Genomic DNA, 24667 nt, shown 5'->3' on the forward strand with positions numbered 1-24667 from the left:
AGGACAAACAGGATGGAGAGACACAGGTGTAACATATATGAAGAGGACATTGTCTCCTGGTGATATTTTGCAAAACTGGAGAGAAAGTAATTTTAGGATACAACACCTGTGGCACAGTGTAATGTCAGTATCCTGTCTTGCACTTAAATTATGCTGCAGTTGAGGCATGTTCATCCGATGATTCTGCTTGTTGCTCCGTGGGCTTGGTGTTTGCAGATTGTGTGTGAGGAACGAGACCAACGACTGGGCCAGAGGAGCTTTGAGACAAAGCATTTCCCTGTGACAAGAGTTTGGGCATAAGTGCATTGATCAATATTTGCTAGTTGCTGAGGACAGCTGATATATCCCTGTGAAAGGCAGACATTGTGGCAAAGTAAGTATCCTGCTTTTGCTGAATGTCATGTATGATCTCTACAATTTGTTTCAGATGTTTTGCCACCTGCCTGGTGTCACTGTGTTTTGGCATTTGTTCATGCCTCAGCCTCATTACTCCTGAGATGTTAGCCAATGATTATACAAGGCCAAGGGTTTGATTGTTGTTGGGGTGGTCCTCCTCCAGGTTGACAGGTACTGAATTCAGACTTCTGAGGAAGGCCTGTAGTGTACCTCCCTCACTGTCCACAGTCACATGCACCTCTCTCAGAAGGTCACGCTGTAGTCCAATAGCTGTTTTTTTAAACTGAAGCTGTGTATCCTCGGAGTCAGGGGGTGGATGTGTACTGACAGATGAAGTGTTAGAACTTGTTTGCGGTTCATCTGCAGCTGCAACAACATTGGTGTAACTCTCAGGAGGTGGAGAAGGTGACCATGTGGTGTGCAGGATTTCATCAAGAGTATCATGATCTATTGTGGGCAGATTGTTGTCCATCTCTTGGAAATCAGGTGTGTAATCAACCTGTTCAGATGTTTTAGGTGCATCTGGTGCAAAGAGATGGAAATGTGTTACTACTCCTTGCATATTTAATCTTTGCAATATTTTTGCCACAGCTTCACATGTGTTTTTCCAAAGATGATCTTTGTGTGGCGGGCAAGTAATCTATATTGTGATGCTGACAAAGGAGCAAGACTTATACCCCCTTGCATCATCATTAAACCACCTTTTGTAACACCAGTGGTTCAGTGTGGTGGGACTTATTTTCACAGACATGTGAAGACACACTGCCTTGCTAATTTTGATCTTGATGGTATGTACACTATGCAGCCAACACTATGAAAGCACATTTACTTTTGAGTGGTATTGCAGTGTGTTGGCCTCCTTTGCAGCCCACCATACTGCACCCCTTCTGATATTTTGGCCTGCCACATCTTTACAACATTACGGTGCATGAAAGACTTTCACCCTGTACAGGCACTGAGTTTTTTTTTTAGAAGCACCTTGAACCCCCAGTTCATCATTTTTTCTCATGTTAAAAGTGATACACTGGCGGGGCAAGTGGCTTGTTAATAAGCCCCTAAATTTCTAGGAAAGTTGCCAAAGAAGGCACTCTGGCACCATAGTGCACTACTGTCTGCATTAGGGGTAATATTGTTTATGTACAGGGAGGGACACCTTCTTTCACACATACAATTGATAGCGTTTGTATGTTTATATGTGAGCTGCACAACACAACACACATGGCAACAGCATGGTAAAAGGATTTTGCACATTTGCACATTTCCAACATTTCTCGAATGTCAGACTAGGGTCTAAATGGTATTTTTTTTGTTTCCAAAGCTTTTTTAAGCAAACTTTTCAAACATGTGTCAGCATCAACAATCACTAGGTGTAACAATTGTACACTCACATGAACACACATTGCCTGCACCTTTGACAATGAGTAAGGGGATAAGGGATGACATATCTACAAAACGGCGTAAAGCATCGTGAAGTGGCTTAACACAACTTTGTGATTGAGCCAAGGACCATATTCCCAGGGTTATTTCTTATTAGGTGACAGGGGTTTGGGATTTGGCTTGTAAGATTGCCCCTTTTGTTTATGGTCCATGCCATGGGTCTTGAGTTGTGTTTTCACATGCAACAGCTGACACTTAATTTGACATTTTGAGAAAACCTTAATCTGGGTATGCTTCATTAGCTTAATGCTACATTAGAAGAGCATATGGGTTTTTAATGGATCTGCTGTGACATTTCAACTTTCAATGGATGCAGATTTTCAGCAACGCATATGGAGTGAGGTAGACATCTATTGTGTGAGTCCTTGTGTGCAGGAAGGGTCATGGGCCTGCACTAAATGATTCACTCATACAGCAAATGCACCATTGCACCATGGTGCAGGGATGCCAGCAATGTGGGGCGATTGTTTTTATGCATGAAGGGGCACCTTCATGCACATGAACATTCTACTAATGTGAATTTGTCTACTGATTCATGCTGTGGAATGCAGTAGGCATTTGAAGAGGATAAATAAGCTGGTAACATATGAAAAATTCTCCTTGTTGCACCTCGCTAGGCCAGCCCTATGGTGGCATAGCATTTTCATGCATTTGCAGATTAACACATGAACATTAATCTGAACATGCATCAGTGGACATAGTTGTTGCATGGAAATACCCACAGCAACACACATGTCAAACCACTGACCCCCAAAGTGTAGCATTAAAATGGTAATATTTACGGGCACAGGTAAAGTCACGCAAGAGCTTTACCAGTCCTTGTAAATATCATGCAGCAGGTTACACCGCTGGTGCCTCACATAACGTATCGCTCGGGCGGCACATGGGGATTGTAAATCTTCCCCGGCAAAGAGAGACATGGTAGGGCTGTTTTAGAATGTGTAAAGTGTGATTGTCATATGTGATTTACTTCTATTACGGATAGGGGGACTGGGGACAGGTGCCAGTACATCAAGATGCACACATCAGACTGTGGCACAGGGACATATCTAGCAGACATCACCACCATGACCCATTACTCACATATTTGCACTTCTTCTGACTTAGCGGTTGACTGCTGTTGATTTTCTAAGGCTACACTGTCCTGTTCCGAGATTCCAGTGACTAACTCTTCCAGGATAACAGCTGCCACCCGCTCCTCCAGGGCATCCAAGACCTCCTGTTCTGCTAGGCTTCCTCCTCCTGTCTGCAATTTCGCCTTGTGGTTTGCCGTTAGCTTTTCATTTGTTCTGCTCTTGCAGTCATGACAGCGCTCTTTACAGTCAGCGACAGTCCTCTTTGCTTGTCCTACGCGATTTATTTTCTGGACAATGGTCTGCCATATCGCCTACTTTTTGGCAAGTGGCAACTTTGAACTCACGAAGAACTGGTGCAGATAATTGGTCACCTCAGTGACCAGTATTTCATTCTCCTGTTGAATGAAGTTAGATTTGCCAGGTCCTCTGCATGTGCATCAGGACTTTTGCTGCAGTTGGTTTCTTGAGGGTCCTGACTACTGCAGTGTACTTCCTGGTCCATTGCAGACTCCTCTATGGTCCCCAAAGAGTTTTTTTTTAGTTGCGTTATTTCTGGGGTGCTTTTTTGCCGCTTCATGCAGTGGTGAGTGATGCAGTGTGCTCAGACTGGTATTGGGTAACGCAAATCTGCCTTATGTCACTTTTTCAGCAGTTGCGTCAGGTTGACCCATGACATTTTTGTGGCACCTATGTCAGTTCTTCTGACGCAGGATGCAGCGTTGCGCCACGGGCCAACAAGATGTAAATATGGCGCAACCCTGGTGTTTTGCGATGCTTCAGTGGTGGTGCATTGTTTATAACACATTGCTGCATTGCAGCAGCGATGCATCACTTCTTGTAAATTTGCTCCTCAGTGTTTAATTTTTAAAAACAAAGTGCCACAGCACTTCTCAGGATGCCACCGCAGCTTGCACCACCTATTGCTGCTGCCAATGACTGCCAGCACAACTACTAACCATCTCCTTCCTACAAGTGTGACAGTTCAGACTATTCCAGGCCACCCAAAAATATACGAAAGACCTTTGTGACAAGTATTATTAATTTTGAATGTGTATTGAATTATTAAACACTGTTATTGTGCTCAACTCAAAATTAGATATACAGTGTCACCGTCTGGTGGACTGGTATTAGTGCCGCTGTTGAGAACAAAGTGTCTGTGTTGAGCACCTGAAACCACCGGCCCAAATTAGACACTGTTCGTACCACTATAAAATGGGTTATTAGTATTGCATTTTATGGTTAACAATGTATCAACCTCACAAGGATGCACAAATGATTGGGCACACAATTAAACCTGTTAGCTGCAGGTGCGTGAGTGCGTAAACCATCAAGTTACTTTATAGGAAACTTCTTACACAGCCCCAGTCACTCACATTCCCTAATCCCCTCATTCACTGATTCAGCTTTAGATGCACAATGGTGCAATGCGTTGCAGAATATATATTTTTCTTTTCAAACTCTTGATGAAACTCAATTAGAAACCAATGCATTTGAACACTGAGTTGTTAGTACACCAACAAATGCACATTTAGCTTAAAATCACTGCATGGTAGGCAGCAAATACAGGATGTCAAACAGGCAGCATCCTTTCAGGAAGAGTGAAAGAAAGCAGTTGTAATAGTAGACCGAAGACAGGAAAAGATCATGCCCTATGAATTCAAATGGATTGAAGTAAGTATTGATTTCATTTCAAGACCAGAGGCTACCATTATGCTTTATATATTTTAATGCTACTCCTGCAGCACCTTTAAAGAACATTATAACAACTAAATACACTAGAACCAGAACACTTCAGTTCATAAATGACCCTTTCTCTGAAAAGTATTCCTCTTTTAATTGCTGCTCCAGTAGAGATAAGTAACACACTGATTTGTTCAAAAAAATGTTATTGCCCGGCTCACGCTCCTGGAGGCCAAAGCTGCCCGGCTGGAGGCCCATCCGCCTCGAGAACGAACGGAGGCCCAGGATCGGAAGCTCGCATTTCTCAGGGATGAGCTCAGACAGGCCTCCGTGGAGTCCGCTAAGCTGTTGTGGAGGTCCTCCGTGGTGCAAGTGTATGGGTGGGGAGATAAAAATGGGAAGCTCCTCCACCGCCAAGCCACTTATCCAATGGCTAACTGTATTATTCCTGAGGTGATGGATTCCCACGGGAGACCCATCAGACCCCACGGTGGTGGCCCAATGTTTTGCATCATACTATGCCTCTTTGTACTCTGCCCAACCTCCGGACCTTGCCCTTTCGGAGTGCCTACGGAGTGAAAGATTCCCCCTCCCGTGGCTCACTGACGCTGAAGCGGAGGGCCTTGATCTCCCGATTACTCCGGAAGAAATTAATGATGCTATCTCTCGCATTGCGGCGGGTAAGACGCCTGGACCAGATGGCCTCCCACAGGAGTTCGACGCATCTTACTGGGACATGCTGATCCCCCATCTTCTGGCACTGTACCGTGAGGCACTGCTCTGATTACTGCCTTATTTCCCTGATCAACTCGGAACTCAAAATATTTGCTTCAGTTTTAGCACAGTGCATACGCACTCACCTAAACACATTGGTCCAGATGGACCAATGCGGCTTTATGCCCGCCCGGGGTACCAGGCACTGCCTCAGATGGTTCTACCTTGCTCTGGCACACTGACAACAACTTACACCTTATCTCTCTTTGGTCCTCGTGGATTTTGAGAAAGCATTTGATTCCATGGACTGGCGGTATCTGGGGGCAGTGTTGTCGGAGATGGGCTTTGGGGCCTCCTTTCGTAATCTGGTCAAGACCCTTTACTGCAAGCCGCGTGCCCAGGTGATGGTTAACGGAGCTCTCTCATGCCCCTTCCCCATTGGGAGAGGCACGAGGCAAGGTTGCTCACTCTCACCCCTCCTTTTCGCATTAGCAATGGAGCTCTTTGCCTCTCTCATTCGCGCGGACCCGCTACTCAAAGGGTGGCAATGGCCTGTAATGGCGGAGGACATGATTGCTCTCTACGCCGACGACGTCCTGATCTTTCTGTCGCACCCAGCCTGCTCGGGGCCTCAATGTCTCAGAACCCTACACCTCTTGGAGTGTGTCTCTGGTCTCAGATTGAACACAGCCAGGATTGGCAGTCCTCGATCCCTCTTTGGCGGCAGTCGTTCAAGTACTTGGGGATCTGGGTGACGCTCCTTCCTGATCTCGCCTGGTCTCTCAACGTCAGCCCTCTGGTGAAACGGGTTTGCGCTGATCTCCTTCGATGGCAAATGCTGCCACTGAACCTTATGGGCAGTATCGCTCTTTTTAAGATGATGGTTCTGCCCAGTTTCCTCTATATGCTCCAAAACATGCCCCTTGCCTTCTCGCGGTCCTGGTTCCGAGAGATGGATGGCTTGGCCACTATATTCCTGTGGGGGGGGGTCGGAGGCGGAGATTGGCCCTCAATGTATGCAGGAATCTTACTGTACATGATTGGTTCAATGGTGGCTGGGGGGAACTGGCCTACCGCCTGGAATTGCATGCCCTGAGTTTCTCCGGTATTCAAGGAATGATCTACGGAACTGCTATCCCCCACACTCTGCCAGAAGTTACTCGTGGGGTGTTTTTGGCCTGGCGTGCCGCCCTGCACCACACCCACTGGTCAGGCAGATTAACCCAATATACCCCCTTGTGGTGCAAAACACAGCACAAAGACGTTGCCACTCTCTCTGGTTTTAGGGCCTAGGACCTCATCGGACTTTCTCAGCTGGGGGATGTCTGGAGCGAGAGCCACATTTGTAAATTCTCAGACCTGCAGACCCGGTATTCCCTCCATGCCTCTCAGTTCTACTGCTCTCTTTAGCTGCGCCATGCATTCCATATGCACATCTGGGAGGGCACCTCCTTGCCCGAATATAGCCCACCTGAAGCACAGGTTATGACTGGCAATTTGGGGCAAGGGGGGATTTCCCGCATTTATTGTTCCCTCACAAATACCACCCCCAATTGCCTCTCCTCTCTCCGAGATAAGTGGGAGGGTTGGATTGATCCTTTAAATGACTCTTATTGGAGGGATGTGCTGAGGGCCCCTAAAATAGTTACAGCTTCAGCGCAGCTCCGATTAGTTCAAATATACTATTTACACACGGCCTACCTCACGCCACTGTGCCTTCATCGCTCTGGGCTTCGGCCTGCTGCTTCTTGTCCCAGCTGTCACTGCCCCCAAGCAGATTTATATCACATGGTATGGCTCTGTCCCACTATTACGCATTGCTGGGAGCAAGTGACTGCGGAACTTACCGAGGTCCTCGGCTGGGAGGTCCCACTGAACCCGATGACCATACTCTTGGGTGTTACTGATGGGTTGGACTGGACCAGGGCAGAGAAGCTTCATCTCACCACGGCTCTGATGGTAGCTAAACGAGATATTGCAGTGATTTGGCTGGATCCGATGGCCCCTTCCATGATACCGTGGTGCAGAGGGGTAGATTGGTGTGCAGCGCAGGACTGCCCAATGTTTGTTGCCCACGGCTGCACTAAAAAGTTTAGACGGGTGTGGGGTAAAAGGATTGGGGTGGTAGAAGACTGAACTTCTTGAGGCTTTCCTATGGACATGGTTGTGGACATTGTCGCTTGGTATTCCTAGTCGGACTCATGTACGTGGGGGCATTAGTCCCCCCTGTTTTATCTGTCACTGTTTTGTGGTGCTCACTGTGCGAAAATCTGGCTGTGTTTTATTGCTGCATATGTGTTCATTTAAAATCAATAAAACTGATTATCAAAACAAAACAATGCTTTTTTTATGAGTACGAATTGATATATATGTATATATATGTGGGTTGTTTCTAATTTATGGAAGCGTGGCTGTGATTGATTTATTGTCTAGAATGAAGGTTTGCTAAAAAAAATTCTTACGGTTTGGCTTTTCGCATTTTATAATTTGTTTAATAACGTTTCTTTGTGATGAACAGGAACCGTTTTACATAAGAGCTTGTTGACACAGGCACTTGACGCATGTTTACCTGTTGGTTGACGGTCTGCATCAACTGGTGCATGCGAGTGCGGCTCGTGGCTTGTGCAAGCACTCCTCATTGCAGAATCATTGATGGTTCAAGTGACGGACTTATGAGCACAGCTCGTGAAAGTTAAATTAGGAATGAGCACACAAGTCGGAGCTCCCGGACTGGAGCCCCTTGCTCGCGCATTCTGGGATATCGCAGCGCAAGGAGTCTGCACGTGAGTTTTAGCACACTCACACAAGAAAAATGAAGCCATTTTAGTTTGGGCTGTTTTGAATAGGAAATAAATAAAACATGCTAGCGTGGAGGCGGTTGAAATGAAGGACATTTAGGAATGCTTGGCAGATTTTGATTTTTCATGGTCACAGGGTAGGTGGAAGGAGTTTGATTTTTTTGGTAAGAGTAAAGTAATTTGGGTTTTAATCAGAGATTATGACTGAGGAACAGAGTGAAGAGTTCCAGGTCACAGGAGAAATCGTAAATGATGAGGTTGTGAAGACACTTATTCAACATGAGATGATGAAACAGGTAAGGGAAGCTGTGGATGGTGTTCTTAAGAGTAGGAAAAGAGAGTTTAAGTGTGGAGAAGAATATTTTTCACTTTCTGAAAGAGAAGGTGTAAGTGGTAAGAAGGAAACAAAAAAGACGAGACATGTTGAGGACATTGGTTGTCAAAAAGGAGATAGGATGACTTGATGGTCACCGCAAAGATGGGTGTCCGTGGGGGCGCACAAAGAAAAGGTGTTCTTAGAGGCTAACATGGAAGATTGCCCATGGTGGCACAGAAAAGGAAGGGAATATCGGGGGAGAGATGAACAGAACTGATGTAGATGATGAGAAAGATTTGTATGAGTATATTTTGGACTTACATCAGGATGATGAGTTTGATGAGGATTTCGAGAATGTGGAAGGGTCATGTTCAATATATACTATTAAAGACCCGTGTGGGGGAGAGATTTTTACTCCTTTGAATAATAAACACCCACGGTATGGTGATTGGTGGCCTATGGACCACATTGGGAAGTTTATTAAATCATCGATTTGCAAACCCTTAGATAGGGAAACGCGGAGTATTGAGTGTGGAATGTGCAAGGCCAGTGATAGACGAAAAGGTAAAATACACCAAATTTAGATCCGAGCTCATTAGCTTCTTGTTTCGTCTTGGCAGGGACCCAAGAAAGGGATTGGAAAGGTCTTTAAAGATTTGCCAGGACAAACTTTTCGATGTTGTGGGTCCTTTGGCCCGAATATTAGACATAGCAGAGGAAGCTTATGTTAATAAGGAGAAAGTTGACATAGATTTGCTTAGAGGATGGAGCCAGTGAGCTATGATCATGCTTGGCAACACTAATGCTGGATTTTTCACGGAGAGAAGAAGGGCAATCCTTATGAAAATAAATCTCAAACTTGAGGATATGGCACAGAAGGAAACCAGTGAGGAGGCTAAAGTATTGCTTTTCGGAGAAGGTCTTGTGAAAAGTATTGGGAAATATGTATATACTTTCACTGACTTAGACAAGGCACCAGGAAACATTAAGGGGTCCATTACGATGTCGGGCGGATTGCCTCCGCCAGGCTGGCGGTGGCCACTGCCGGCCTGGCGGAGGCAATCCGCCCGACAGCGCAAGCCCAAATGCCCCCCGCCATATTAGGATGGCGGGGGGCATGGCGGCGGTGAAAAACACCGCCCGCCTGTTTTCCGCCCCAGTCGCCTTGCGACCGCGGCGGAATGGGAATAATATGGTGGCGGTGTCCAATGGACACCGCCAGCCATGTTACGATGCAGAGCTATAGGTGCCTTTCCGCGGCGGCAATGCCGCCACGGATAGGCAGGTGGTGTTTGCTGCGGGGGCCCCCTGCGGACCCCCCTGGTGTAGGCAGAGGTGGGGGAGGACAGTGGGGGTACCTATGGTACCCCCCCACATTTGCATATGCAAAGCGGCGGGCACCGCGCGGTGCCTGCCGCTTTGCATATGCAAATGCGAAAAAGCATTTTTGCATTGTGGCGGGCGGTGCAGAGTGCACCGCCCGCCACAATGCTAAAACTACAGGATGTGCCCGCCACAGTGGCGGGTACATCCTAATTCCCCCCACGGGACCCCCGCCCTTATGACGGGCGGTCCCGTTCTCCGATAGGGTGGCGGGCGGACAATGTCCGCCCGTCATCCTAATGGGGCCCTAAGTATTTGTAAGTGGTGTTTTTGACATGGCCTGTAGAAGGGGACAGACTACTGGTCAAGGAGTTCAAAGGTCCCAGTTTGGTTCCCAGTATTATTCCCAGTATGGCAACATTTAGAGGTAGAGGTTTCAAATCGGCCACTGGATTTTACCCTAACAGGAAGATTAGGTAGAGCAGGCCAAGGAAGATTTGCAAGAGGACAAGGCCAGTTGCAAGGTGCAGGACAAGGTGAGTATGGAGATTTCTTCTGGTTTTATCCATGCAATAGTAGGGTGACGTCTGAGATTTTTCACAGAGGAACGGAAAGAAATAAGGCAGGGTCCTTGGGTATTAGATGAAATACGAGGGTATGTGATAGAATTTACAGATTGCCTTAATCAAACAGAGGAAAAAAGGGAAGTAAGAATGTCATGAGAACAGGAGTTGGTTGTAGATTTAGAGATAGAATCTTCAATTCAATACAATAGGGTGCAATAGAGCACGTAGAGGAATCTGCAAAGGGATTTGTGAGCAATATATTTTTATTAAAGACGAAGGATGGAGGCCAGTTATAAACCTGCGAGAACTGAACAGGTATTTGGTATAATTCCTACCATTCAGATGGAGGAGGATTCTCTACCATTTTCAGTGTCTTCCGTATGACCTATCTTCGGCACCTTGGTGTTTCTTGAAGGTGATAAGGGTGGTTGTGTCTCATTTTCATCAGAGGGGGTTGTGTATTGATAATATATTTGGACGATATTCTGTTAATGCCACAAGATCAGGAGGAGTTAAGGAAAGAGTTGAAACAAGTTTTGGTGAAGCTGAAGGACTTAGGTTTTTTTGGTGAACGAAGAGAAATCAGTTTAGGAACCATCTCAAAGGATGGTATTTTGGGGTTTTCATGTAGATACAGTGGGAAGTTTGATTTTACTACCAGAAAAGAAGGTGCAGATGATAAAAAGAGAGATCAGTCAGAGTATGAGGAAAGAGTTTTTGACTTTGAGGGAATTGGCGAGGATAGTAGGTTTGTTGTCCTCTTCAATTCAACAATTTTTCCAGGCCCACTTCATTATCGAGGTTTACAGAGGTTGAAAGGGGAGGCGTTAAGGAAAAGATTATGGTAAGGAGACAGGATTTCTTTGATTGCAGAGGCGAAGGAGGAGTAAATATGGTGGATAAAGAATACGAACGCTTGGAATGGAAGAGCAATTTTTGGAAGTTCACCAGATTTTGTTTTAAAGATAGATGCATGTTTGAATGAATGGGGAGCACGGTTAGGACTTCAACAGACAGTCAGTGTTTGGTCAAAGGAGGAGTAATTCGATCATGTAGACTGTTTGGAGTTAACTGCGGGATTGTATGCATTAAAAAGTTTCAGGAAGAGTCTAGGGGGTCGGACTGCATTGATAAGGATGGACAATGTGTCAGCAGTAACATATATCAAAAAACTGGGGGGAACAAGTCCCAGAGGATTGGTGAGTTTAGCAAAGGATTTAGGGATTTTTTGTTTGGAACACAAGATTGCAGTGAATGCAGGATTTACATCAGACCGCAGATTGGAATTCAAGGCATTTGAGAGACTACAGTGATTGGAAATTGGATATAAAATGTTTTTGGAGGCTGGACAAGTTGTGGCGTCCTCTAGAAGTGGATCTATTTGTTAGTCGTTTGACCGATCAGGTAGAGAATTTTTATAGCTGGAGGCTGGATCCTTTGGCGTCAGCGGTAGACGCATTCCAGCAGATTTGGTAAGGTAGAAGGGCTTATACTTTACACCCATTTACAATGATACAGAGGGGGAAATGCTCAAGAACGTGTGATAATTACCGCAAAATCAGCTTAACGCAACTCTCCTTATTGCAGTCTATCATGGGAAAAGAACGCTGTGTTAACATAGCATTCACAACTCGGTGGTACCATGCGATAGGCCCAGGATAACGCATCAAATGTCCGCGATAAACCCAACGCAACGCAGCAAAAATGTGAAACAGGAACACAAAAAAAGTTGTGATGAGGCCAATCGTGATAAAAAAAATAGCAACAACCAGCGACAGGCCTGCAATCCCCACGCGTCAAGCGGGAAAAGGCACCATAAAAGCAGAACAAAAACAAAGGGAAACATAAATAAACCACGTAGCACCATGGATGCACCCAGACCGAGTGCAGAGGTCAATGCGAACCCCACAAGCCGCACAGACCACCAGCAAGGAACAATGGGGTCAGGGAAGGCCAAGGAAAAAAGGGAGAGGAAGACGGGGTGCGGTCCACAGGAAAACCACATCAGCGTCACAGAGGTGATAGAGCACTACCATCAACTGACCTACGATTAGAATAACGTGAATGCAGACGAAGTGTCGAGAAGGTCAATGAAGGAGGCTAAGAGGTGCTGGCATGATGTAAAAAGCAAAACCAAGCACAAACCTGCTGCCAACAGGAAGGCAGCAACGGTGACAGGAGGTGGGAGTCCAGGGCCAGAGGAGGAGCTCGAGGAAACGGAGGCCACTGTCATCAGTGTGGAGACGGTGCAAGGAGTTGGGAGTCCGGACACAGCTTGATAGGACCTGAAACAACATCAACAGGGTGAGTAATGACCAGGGACTGGGGGGACGATGGGAGATGGGCACAATGACACACATGCACAACGATGTGTAGCACACTGCACACCCACAATGACCCAGGATCATGTCCCTGATCCCCGTGGCACACTGCAGCACACACACATCACAATAACAGCACATCCACATTAACGACAATGTGGTAAAATGCACAACCCCGACACTGCAGAACAGAGGACACAACTGGTTCCGCCCATGCGCAGAAACAGGCCAACTACATCTATCAGAGAAGGAAACTCTGAGATGGAACCTCACATGCGTCATGTAGTCCAAATGTCCACTGTCACGCATCAAAATCCAGCACCTCCCAAACAGTCACAATGTACATTATCATACATTCTGCATGTAAACAAGAACAATGCGCCAACATACATGTCAACACAATGTCAACATGCATCCCCCCTTCACATTGCACAGGGACAAACAACACCTGCAGCAGATACTGGAGAGGACCACCACACCTTCAACTCCGGTGCCCTACAACAGCTAATTGACATCCCAGACAACCCACCACCAGGACCAGGGCAGCTAAGCTACATAGAGGAGAACCAAACCTCTGCACATACCACACAGCAGGAAGCACCCGCCAGCACGGCTGGCTCCCAACACTTCACCGAGGCACACCTGGCATTCCAATGCCAGGTGCCAGAATGCCAAAAGGAGGTGTCTGAACAGGTGCGTGTGGGGTCCGAACCTATGGAAGACGAACTAGGTCACATACGTGGCTGTCTAATTCCCTTCAGGGACCATCTACACCCAACAAAGGAGACCCACACTGCGACAGAGACACATGTATTTGCACATTTCCAGTACTTAACCACGCCCAGAGGCACGCAATTATCATTCACACACCCACGCTGGACCTGTGGAGGACGGCCCAGTCCACTCCTCTTACGTATTGAGTGGGTGACAACAAAGCTACATGTCCAAGGTCTAACCCGCTGCCTGCGGTGACATGTTTGCGTCTGCTGTATACAGCACAATGTAATGTTGTAGGGCCCGGGGCCCTCATGCATATATTGTGAACACACGGACAGACGCAGATAGTTTGTGGAACTGGCTACGGGCACGTGCGCCCAGCCCCTTTATTGGCAGGGCCACATATACAGTGACGCTTATGCTGGATGTGTAGTGAGTGTAAGCCAGCCCTCACAGAGTGGTTGGTGCTGGCAACAACTTGAACAGTGTACACTATTAAAAAGGAAGCTGAAAACATCAGCAAAACAGAGACAACTGCAGAGCATCATGGAGGTAGCCGGAGCAAGTACAGAGGTCACCCAATATGCAAACAGAAGTGTCCATGAGGTTGGGGAGTAAGAGCTGAGCACGCTAATGTGAAGAAATTGTCTAGGATTGTGTCCCTCCGGAATATTCCTGATGAAGCTGCAGTGGGGTGTGTTACACCTGCATCATCTTCCTCATCATCGTCCCAGGTCTCCCACACTGACTGAGGTGACATTGCTGCGTAACCTCTCCACAGCACAAAACTCAATCAGTAACGGTCCATGGGTTGTGGTGCACGGAGTTAGTGGCACCTGGAGTGTTGAGCAGGGCATCAGGCAGATGATGGCATCCACGACAGGTGTAAGCAACTCCGTTAGTCTGCCAGTAAGAATGTTTCAACTCTGGCAGTTGGCAGTTGAAGGTGGTCCTGGGGGTGGTGGCGTGTGCCTCCTGCGATGATGCGACGTCATGGCCGGTCAGGATTTGATTTGATGTGTGAGCCCTGGTGGACCGCAGTTGAAGCCGGGGGCAGCGGACAGCACAGGGCCACATTCACATAGCGTCAATGACCCCAAGGCCATCGTCTCAGAGGCCATCCAATATCTCAGAAGATAGGGTCCCTGACTTGAGCTGCACAGAGTTAGTGGCCCTGGATGTACTGCCGCTGGCACACCGCCACGGGATGGTAACTTGCGGCGCACTGAGGTAGGGCCACGCGGACTGAGCGGGCCCTCATCAATGTCGAAGGTGAATGTGGCGGAGGGTTGCGGGTGACAGTGGAAGGTGTCCTGCAGGGCATGATGCAGAGGGCAGAAGCCATCCGGAAGTCGCAAATTGAGGAGTGGAATGCTACAGCCTCGTTATTACCAGCAAGTCGGTATCAGCTACATGAGGATGAAGACAACCCCAGTCCGTAGACTCAGATGCCACCAAAGTTCAACCAGGGAGTGTCCATGAATTTCGGGGAACAGACTTAGTGGCACCGGGGCTGAGAGGGGATGCAGTCTGCAATGATGCCGGAACAAGAATATGAACTCTGCCATTGCTAAATCAAGACTCAGTACCAAATGTGTGACCTACTCAACCGCAGTGTAGGCCGGAGGAGGCGGTCAGCAGTGGCCCACAGTTGACGGTAGGGTTCGATCACCTCCGTAACGATGATCCTTTTTTCCTCCTGACTGAAACGCGTCATCCTCTTACACCTCTCCGTGCGTGCAATGATATGTACTATGCCATTGAAAAGCAAGACTCAGTTCCAAATGTGTGACCTATTCGAGCGCAGTGTGGCTCGAGGGCAGTAGTCCATGTGGGCCCACAGACATGTGTAGTTCGAATGCTATTCACAGACTTGGTGGTACCACATCGAAGGGAGTATAGTGATATAAACTCTGCCATAAATAATGTTCTCTGCCACAGTGTAATGAAGACTCAGTTTCAAATGTGTGACATACTAGTCCTCTGTGTATGCCGTTGGAGTACGTCAAAGAGAAAGGAGTACTGCGGGCCTGTGCTGCGGAGGCCGTGATGGTCTGAGGAGGCTGCCAGGATTGCGGCCCTCGGGCTTGGAGCTTGCACCGGCATGTGGTGGGCCCTCTTTGACACACGCCGGTGTCGGTAGGTGAGCATTGAGGCCTGGTTGCGCAGGGGTGGGCACGACGGGTTCGGGGACCAGCAGCACGGGGTGCAGGAAGTGCACAGGATCGCAGGCAACACCGATTAGGCGACGGCATCGGCCTCGTGGCAGGGTGAGAGGCACCGCCCTGGCAGACACGTTGGGCATACCGGAAGAGAACCACGCACAGAGTTATGTGCTTTATATTCACACCCCTACGCTGGCCTGTTGTACGTCAGGCCAGCCCACTCTGCTCACACTGAAAGGGGGGGATGTAATAAGCTAAATTTCCCCAAGCTTCCCCACTGGCTGGGGTGACATGGTTGCGTCCACTGTCCACTAAACTCCAAACACCAGCAGTGTATGTCGACATGAATATGTGTGTGATCTGCATACTGCAGTCTGGCCATCACATCCACGCCACACTTGGCATTGTGTATATCCTCATTCATGGGTCACTTGCCACCTTCTCACATGCCTGGTCCCTACCTCTTCCCACAATCTGCTATCGTGTGGCTGAGGTGCCATGCAGTTGATGGCGTATGTACATGGCTGGCCCAGGTTCCCACAGTAAGTTGTGCTGTTGTGTCTGGTGGGTGGGCATGTTGTATGTGAGTTTGCAACATGTGTATTCCCAGTGTTGTGAGTGGCATGATTGTGGAGTTGAGGTGTTTGGTGTGTTCGTTTGGTACTTGCCAACGAGCAGTGCATTTCCCTAGGTGCTATCCTGGTAGTGCTGGTTGATGATGGACTTTCAGAAGATGTAGGAATCATGCACACTGCATGGGTAGTTGGCATGGACGTTGGTGGAGATTCCCCGGTGGTCCACTATTGCCTGAACATCGATGGAATCGGTGTGCTTTCTGTTGTGGTTATTGCGTGCAGTGTTGCCAGGGGGCACAAGTAGGACATGTGTGCAGTCAACTGCCCCCTGACACATGCGGGAAGCCAGTGATGGCATAGATGCCTTGCTTGGTCTCCAGCTGTTCCTGCGCAGTGTGGAGGAAGATAGATAGTGGGTTACCAAGCTGATAATGTCATCCACAACCGTTATGAGGAACTTGGATTCGGCTGGCTGTGAGACTCCTTCGACTCCGATGGTTGTTGTTGGAGGGTACCAGAGGCCAACACATGCAGCACGGCCAGCAGCTTTGTCTGAGGTGGGATGTTGTTTGTCAGCTGTGTTGGTACCGTCGGCCTGTGCGCAATGGTGGTCAGTGTGATGGTCCCTTTGAGCCTGTAGTGGGCAATAACATTCTCTGGTGTTTTGTCTGTGCGGTTAGTGCATTTTCTGAAGGTCGCTGTCTTTGTCTGCGCTGCATCAGTGTTGATCCGGAGTGGGGCGGTGGGGTCTGGGGAGTAGGGGGGCATGGGGTGGTGGCAGTGGGTATTGTGGCCCTCATGGGTGTCCGGCCTGCATGATCAGTGGCTCCATGGCATCTGTTGCCCTTCAGGTGTGGCTCTGGCCTGGGATCCCTTTTCTGGTGCAGGCTGTTGTCCGACTTTAGTCCGACTTTAGACCAGGTCAGAGCAGGTGTTAATTTCCTGCTGCTAACGTGCCTTGTCGCATTTTTTGAGATCTTCTCGCTGATCTGGCTTGTCGTTTAGAATGTTGCAGAGTGGTGTTGTCTCAGCTTTTGGCACGGGAAACCTACTCTGTATCTCATTAGCAATAGTTGCCGGGGTCATCTGGGCGATGTTTTTTGTGGCAGCTATCACAGGTAAACTGGTGATATGGGCTGTTATCACCAGCTTGTGAATAGGACAATAGTTTTATTGCAACTTTGGCTGCGATAAAGTGCAGATAACTTGACGATGCATCCTTGAGAATATGCCCCAGAGAGTTCTTTTGAAGGTGAGGAATGATGTCAAATAATGTTAGTGATGCCGTTTTGGGTGTCTCAGGTCTGGTTCCCGTCAGTAATGGAGTTAGCATGTATAGAATCTTTTTTGATACCAGCGAGAGAAGGTCTTCTATGAAATGCAGAAGAAGAGGAACATCTTTTAGTTCAGAGCAAGATGCTGAACCTTCTTATCAGGAGGATATCCCAAGATCTAGTTGTTTCAAGGAACTTTCTAGTAGGGCTACAGGGTTGCTGAGGAATCATGGGCTGCTGGAATCAGGAGAAGGGTTAAAGGGATTTGGAGAATATAGTCTTGTTGGAGCATGGAAAGTATTTGGGATCCCGTGGAGGCTCCTATAGTTCAGCTGCTAAATGTTTTGGTGGAGAGGTTTGAGGAAGGATAAGGGTATCGTACTATTAATTGTTACAGGTCATCAGCATTAGCAGGACATGTGCTTGTCAATGGCAAGACAGTGGGCAGAAATGTTCTGGTGTGTAGAGTTCTAAAGTGTATGAGATTGAGAAGATATCCTAAAGGTTATAGTGTGTTGTGGGTTGTAAATGCTGTGTTGACATTGTTTTTGCGGTGACCTGCAAATAGATATTTGGATTTAAAGAGACTTTCTGAAAAGTTGGCAACTTTGTTGGGTTTAGTGTAATGCAGGAGAGTTTCAGATGTGAAAGCATTAGAGGTATGTAATAAAATATTAGGTTCAGATGGAGTGTATTTTGTGATTTGGAGGAAGACAAAGACAATGTCAGAGTCCATTTTTTCTCTAAAATTGCCTGAGAAAAAGAATTTGTGTGTAGTGGAATGTATGAAGGAATATAAGAGTAGAGTTATGGAGTTCAGAAAACATGGAGAAGATCAGTTATTGATATCGTACGTGAAACCATATGGCTGTGTGAGCACAAAAACTATTGCTAGATGGTTTAAGAATATTATGAAGGAAAGTGGCATTAATGTGAAGAGATACAATCACATTCTTTACAAGGGGCAATGGCAAGTAAGTTATATTTGTCTAGTGGTCGACAGGAGGAAATTTTGTAAGCGGTTGACTGGTCTAATGAGGATGTTTTTGCAAAGCATTATTTTAGACAAATAAAGCATGTGTCAAATAATTTCCTGAAGGGCTTTGAACTAACCCTGGGAGTAGTTCGCGGAGCCGCACTCCGCGGAGCTACGCGAAGACACACTTGCACTCCGCGAGCTACGCGTAGCTCCGCGGACATGCGTAGTTGCTTGCTAGACCCGTTCGCGTGCCGTTTTTCGTCTTCGGGAGCGCGGTGCGCGTGTTCGGGGCGCTGCCTGCATGCTCGGGATGGCTAGCGCGCTAAGTTACCCAAGAGGTTTGTCCCGCCCGCTTGCGTTCCCTTATTTCCTGTTCCGGGTCACAAGTCACGTGTTCGCATTGTGCAAGACATGTTCGGGAACTCATCTTCTCGTTCGCACTACAAAAGTGCGTGATCGCGCTAAATATCGCGCGAACCTACCCACGCGGTCGCGACGGGCGCAGCCATCTTGGATTTCACACTCTGGCTATGGTTTTGGGCCTACTTTTGCATCTAGCTGATATCTCTTCAATCCTGATCTTTTTACCCACTTTTTCGAACTTTCTTTAGTTATTACCTATCTCTCTCTGTGCCTAGGTTTATATTTTTCATTTTTTTTCTACTTTTACAACTTTTTTTCAACTTTTCTATTGTTTTATTTTACTTCCTTCTTTTACCTTGCTTCTTCTTTCCCCTACCTTTTTGTCTTGAACTTTTCTTCTCCCCTCCACCCAGAACCATGGTGAAGGGCGCCAGCAGCATCGGCGGCTCAAAGGGCAAGGAGCCTGTGCCCAAAAAAACCCGGCTGCCTTGCGGCAGAATGCGCCACTCAGGGGTGACGGCCCGCCAACTTTTTGGGGAGGAGGAGGTGGCTGCCCTGGTCTTTTTTCTCCAGCGCCACCTCCCCTTGACCTTGGCAGCAGGCGGGCAGGGCAGGCCCGGCTCCGGCTACCAGATTGAAGAGCGTCTCCGGCGGTGGGCGAAGGTGCGCCGGGCAGTCTTCCGCTGCTCCGGTATCCGGCGTACCCACCATCAGCTGACCCACCGCTGGGCAGACATTTTGGACCGGGAGCAGGACCTCTTGGACCTGCTTGGTGTCGAGGTCGTGGGTCTTGGTGAGTGGCTACCCAAAAAAAAAAGTGTGTGTATAATTGTATATATATATATATATATATATATATATATATATATATCTATTGTAGTATAAGTATTGTTATTGTATCTTTCAAAATCTTGGCTGAATAAGTAACGCGATGAGTGGTGCTCCTAGTTACATTTCCGATGTATTCCGTTATATCTACTGTAATTGTATGACACTGGTCTGTGCTGCTCTTCTTCACTGACTCTTGCGTGTTGTTTCAACTTGGCGCTAGCTTTTGCTGTTTATTGATGTGAGATTTTCTTTATTGTAGAGAACTGAAGTTAGTTAATGCTATTAATAGAGTCTTGTCCTTCCTTTGTCCGTCAGTGAAATAGCGGTGGATGGATAATTGTACGTAGTTTGCATATTGTATCATTTTTTTCACGGCCTTCTCTTCTGCATGAATCCTCCTCTGGCAATGAATGCTAGCCTCAGCCAGGGCCGGCTTTCGCATGTGCAAGCTGTGCAACTGCACAGGGCCACCAAACGCCAGGGGCCACCACATCAATATATATCCTTAATTTAATAATCCTCTGAGGATGGATGGATACATATTTGCGTGGCGGCCCCTTGCAGGGATTTGGTGCCTCCGGCTCTGTTCCACTTCCAAACACCCTGACTCCCCCCACTTCACTGGCCTCCGTGCTCCACCCCGACCTCCTCTTCCGGGGCCCCCTACCTACGCTCCATGCCCAGGACCACCATGAGCCTAGAGCTGCCCCTGCCTCAGCCCTCCATAGAACTGATGTCGTTTGTTTAGTGAGTGGGTAGGCTTAGCAGCAGTAGCATTCAGTCAGTAGCCGAACTATCTATGCATTTTGCTGGGAAAAATAAAAAAGAAATGCCTACTTACAGATAATTGCTTACCCCATTCTTGAATCGGTGGTGTTGTTCAGGTGTTACTGCCTCTGTGTTACTTAGTAATCTGCAAGCAGAATGTTTATGGAACATTTGAGTTGTTTTCTCCAAGTATACAGTCAGTGAATCCTGCAAGGCAGTAGTCATGGTAGATCAATGTTTGTTTCTTTTAATGTTCTAGCAGTGGTTTTTGAAATGATGTCTATGTTTCACAGCACTCAATGTTTTTCTCTTTCTTTATTATTTCTTACATGAACCACAGAACCCAGGGGCAAGCAGAAGGCTGGGACCGAGTCGGCGGGTGAACCACAGGCACAGAGCTCCTCTACTGAGGATCCTGCTGCTGTCCCCAGTAAGTCCAACAGTGCTTTCTTTTGGAACAATGATATTTCTCTAACTTTCTAACGGAGCTTTTTTTTCCAACCGATTAATGACATTTCTTTCCTAAATAAATTTTGACAAATGCTTTTTTGATTTTCATTATGTTTTCAAAATTGTGGGTATCTGTCCCTGCCTTTCTGTTCCTTCAAAGAGCCTCTGCTATGACTCTCTGTGCTACTACTAGTATTAGACTGTCTGTAGGTAAGCTTGCCCTGTTGCCCACTCTTTAGTTAAGGTATTAATCTTTTCAAAAAATCTGTGATAGAATAGCTGTAGGCACAGGGTCCACTCCTGTCTTATGCTTTTTCCTCTGTAATGTCTCTGCTTTGCCAATTGACACCAACCAAGTATGCATCCAGATGTTGGTCTAGTATTTTGTAAACATTAGTATACCACTACTACTCTTGTGGGTATTCTTCTATGCAGTCACATACATAACTATGTATGCACCAGAACATTGGATGTTGGTGATAGGCAGGTTGGACCTTACTTACACCTCAGTCACAGAACTCTGAGGAACCCACAATTCACTGAACAACAACCTATATGGGCTCAGTCATTGGTCAATTATTCAATTATCCCACTCCTGAACCCCAATACCAAGATGCCCAATGCTTTTTTATTACACAATCCATAACCTAAGTAACCCCCTTTTGCTCACTCACTCGTGTAAGTCTACAAGACAACAGACACTGAAAATATACTTCAGAGTCAATGTGGTACTTCAAAAGCTTTATTTTGTTAGAAGTAACTAAGTAACATCAATGTTTTTAAGTTGTTCCGTGAAATACGTCAAGGGGCCCACCAGAAAAAATCCAGAGTTAAAAAAGGCTGAATAAAGTAATCTACATTTGTACAGCTAATAGTGCACGATAGGGAAATGTGGGAAATGTCGGAGACCCCTCACCATTGAACGTATACTGGTTACATATGCCTCTTTTTGGTAAGCTCTGGAAATCTCTGCTACGTAGAAGGAAATCTTCTCATCTGCCGAAAAATAATGACAAAAGTGGTGCACGTTAGACAGTATGAAATACATTTATGCAAGTTTTTTCCAGTCATGCTAAAAAAAAGGTGTAACTTTTAAGCAAACTCGATTCCACAATCCACATAAAAAAAGTAAATACGGGCCTTTTTATTTTCCAACCTCTTCAGGTGTATGCATTGAACAATCATGTGGCCTCAAAGGCGTCTTCTCGTACTGCGCAACAAGCTGCGAGGTAGCATGCGCAAAACTGTATACATTGATGTACAAAGGTTACATGGTTCAGTTCAAATTTCCAAGGACTAGAGTAGCAGATGAGATGAGCTTGGGTACCATACCAAAACAAATGACTCTGCTGTACTATGCAATGTGGACTACTACTGATTACGTTGTACTTAACTGTTTTGCAGAACTCCATTCTTGGTGAACAAGTACAATGGGGGCTGTGCATCCATCTAAAAAGGTGTACTTATTTTTATAGGTGCAGAACCGGTACCATCCACCAGTGCCGACGGGGACAGCGGCACAGCGTCAGCAGAGGCGATCCCGGAGGGGACAGGAGGACCAGAGGCACCTACACCAGCACCAGCAGCAGTGGGGGAGGATCCAACAGCGGTGGGCGATGGTAAGTTACATTCAATAGTGATCCGCATTACTTGGTAAGAGGGGAAAACTTCCTCACTGTACTCGAACTTGAAGTTCTACTGGACAGTATATGACGCCACCTTTATTTGTCATTAGCGAATTTACCATGCTTAGCATTACCATCGGCGAGAATTGATAAAATAACAGGCCTCTTCTATCTGACTACAACTCAGCTGTGAAAGGTTGGTGGCAGACTAAGTCTTATCCACAACATGACCGCGATGGATTAACAACACTAAGGAGATCGATTTTAAGTATGATGAAAGGAGCAAGGAAAAAGCACCAATCATCTAATATAGAAGGATACTTTGGAAACAGCAATGCAGGTGGCTGATAGCAGTCGGATGCAAGGGTTGTTGTGGAAGCATGGAAAGGGGAAAACACAGCTGCCTGCGTGGTTGGGAGACACACCCAATATCGGTGGCTAGTATAGTCTCAGCAGCGGTGTTTTGGTCAAACCCAAAGGCAAGGGAAGGAGGGGACGACTGGATGTATGGGTCGTTGCTGGTGAAACACAAACCACCTAAGGTTTGTTGCGCGATATAAAGAATGATAGTCTCTACTAGACATTTACTACTAGCTGCCCCCTGTTAATTAATGTTAGTTTGAGACTGTTCCCGGAAGCAGAGTATATGATATAAAACGAGATATGAAAAAGACAGTTGTTCGTATGTGTGTGACCGTTGAAGTACACCCATGCTAATAGGGCAGGCTAAAATGCCGTGCCAAAAAGTCCAACAAATTAATTATATAGGCCGTAGATGCAACACAATTTTTTATACTCAGCTTGCTTGCTAGTGCTACTGTACTGTGTCACTATGTGTTGAATAAATTTTGTGTTCTTGATTTGCTGGGATTTTGGATTACAACAATTCTGTCTCTTTCTTTATAGTTACTCCTTCAAAACCAACAAGAAAGGAGTTGGCAGTCCGGGCCCGGCAGCGGAAACTGCAGGCCATCGTTGAGGCCTACCGCCGGCTGGTGGCTCAGGCCGAGGAGGAGGAGGAGGCGGCGGCAGCAGCTGCTGCCTCTTCCAATGCCCCGGCCCCCAAGCCTGCAGGAGTACGTCGCCGTGGTCAGGCAGCCGCCCGCCGCCGGATTTTTTCATCATCGGCCGCCCCCCCCCACAACATGCATGCCAGTGTAGGTGCCGTGATTTTCAAAAAAAGATTCTCCTCCGGGTAGCGAGGCTCGAGGATGAAATGGAGGAGCGGGTGAAGCTCATTGTGGACAAACACTTGAAAGCCCGCCGGCTTTGAGATGGACCCTGTTTGTTTGCCCCTCTTTCAATCCTTTTGTTGGTGGGTGGGAATTGGGTGTTGGGGTTTACATTGAACTTGGAAATTTGGTTGGGGTTAGGGGAGGGTAGGGACAGCTGTGGGGTAAGATTTCATTTATATTTTATTTTTGTATCATCTTTCTTTATATTATGGTAAAATAAATGAGACACAAAGTTATTTTCAAAAGAAAACATTTGAAGTTCATTTGTGTTTGTTGGGTGGGTGGAGGGGGGACTGTTTCACCAAATAATGTACGTTGTGCAACATCGCAAGGTTTAATTGGCCATGCAGGTCAGCGGACAGTGCTTTCGAATAAAAAAATATATTGGCCACATCTTTAACCTGCAGACAGATAGATGCGGTCAACCATCACCGAGTTATATTTGTAGTATAGAAGAACTACCAGTCTGTCTTGCGTTATACACCTCACAGCAAACTTATCTTACCTGTGATTGCTGATGATGATTGATGATGAAGTATGGCACTGCAAGGGCTGCATTTGTTTCCCAAGACAATGGAGAAGAATCTGTGGTTCTGAACTTCTGTGATAGTAGTAGTAGACAGACCCTGCCAGTAGCATTTTGAGACAAAAAGAAAGAGGCAGTCATTCGCGTGATAGACAACGTGGGGGTAGAAGTACACTCATTACATCACTGATCCAAAACAATATTGCAACTGCTAAACTGAAACAAAACAATGCTTTTGGGACTGGAAAATAAGTGCAAGAGAAGATAAGAAGTTCAACTGTAGTTGTAGTACTACTCACGTCAACGTCAAACTTTTCTAAATCATAATGCTGTAAACTTAAACCCAAACAATGACGCCAATTAGATGTATTCGTTGTTTGATGGTAATGGTAAATTATTTGGCATTATACACAGAGCTTGAGTTGGGAAGCAGAAGAAGATCCTGGCCATGCCTTGTTGAGATTTCACTATTGTTGCTTTCACCACATCTGCCCCAGCAAGCGCGTGATCAAATTGTTGGTGTGTATTTAAT

General features: G+C 46.7%; 1 protein-coding gene across 1 annotated transcript in view; it reads left to right on the top strand.

Annotated features, from left to right (window-relative positions):
* The window catches only part of LOC144821643 (uncharacterized), a 142690-nt gene extending 119117 nt beyond the window's left edge, over nucleotides 1-23573 (top strand). The window contains exons 3-5 of the mRNA XM_078678877.1: nucleotides 20640-20729; nucleotides 22225-22368; nucleotides 23281-23573. Of these exons, the coding sequence (XP_078535003.1) occupies nucleotides 20640-20729; nucleotides 22225-22368; nucleotides 23281-23573 (527 nt within the window). The remainder of the gene's footprint in view (nucleotides 1-20639; nucleotides 20730-22224; nucleotides 22369-23280) is intronic.
* The last annotated feature ends 1094 nt before the right edge of the window (nucleotides 23574-24667 follow it).

The sequence above is a fragment of the Lissotriton helveticus genome, chromosome 2_2 (assembly GCF_964261635.1).
Source record: "Lissotriton helveticus chromosome 2_2, aLisHel1.1, whole genome shotgun sequence".
In the NCBI taxonomy this organism is placed as follows: Eukaryota; Metazoa; Chordata; class Amphibia; order Caudata; family Salamandridae; genus Lissotriton; species Lissotriton helveticus.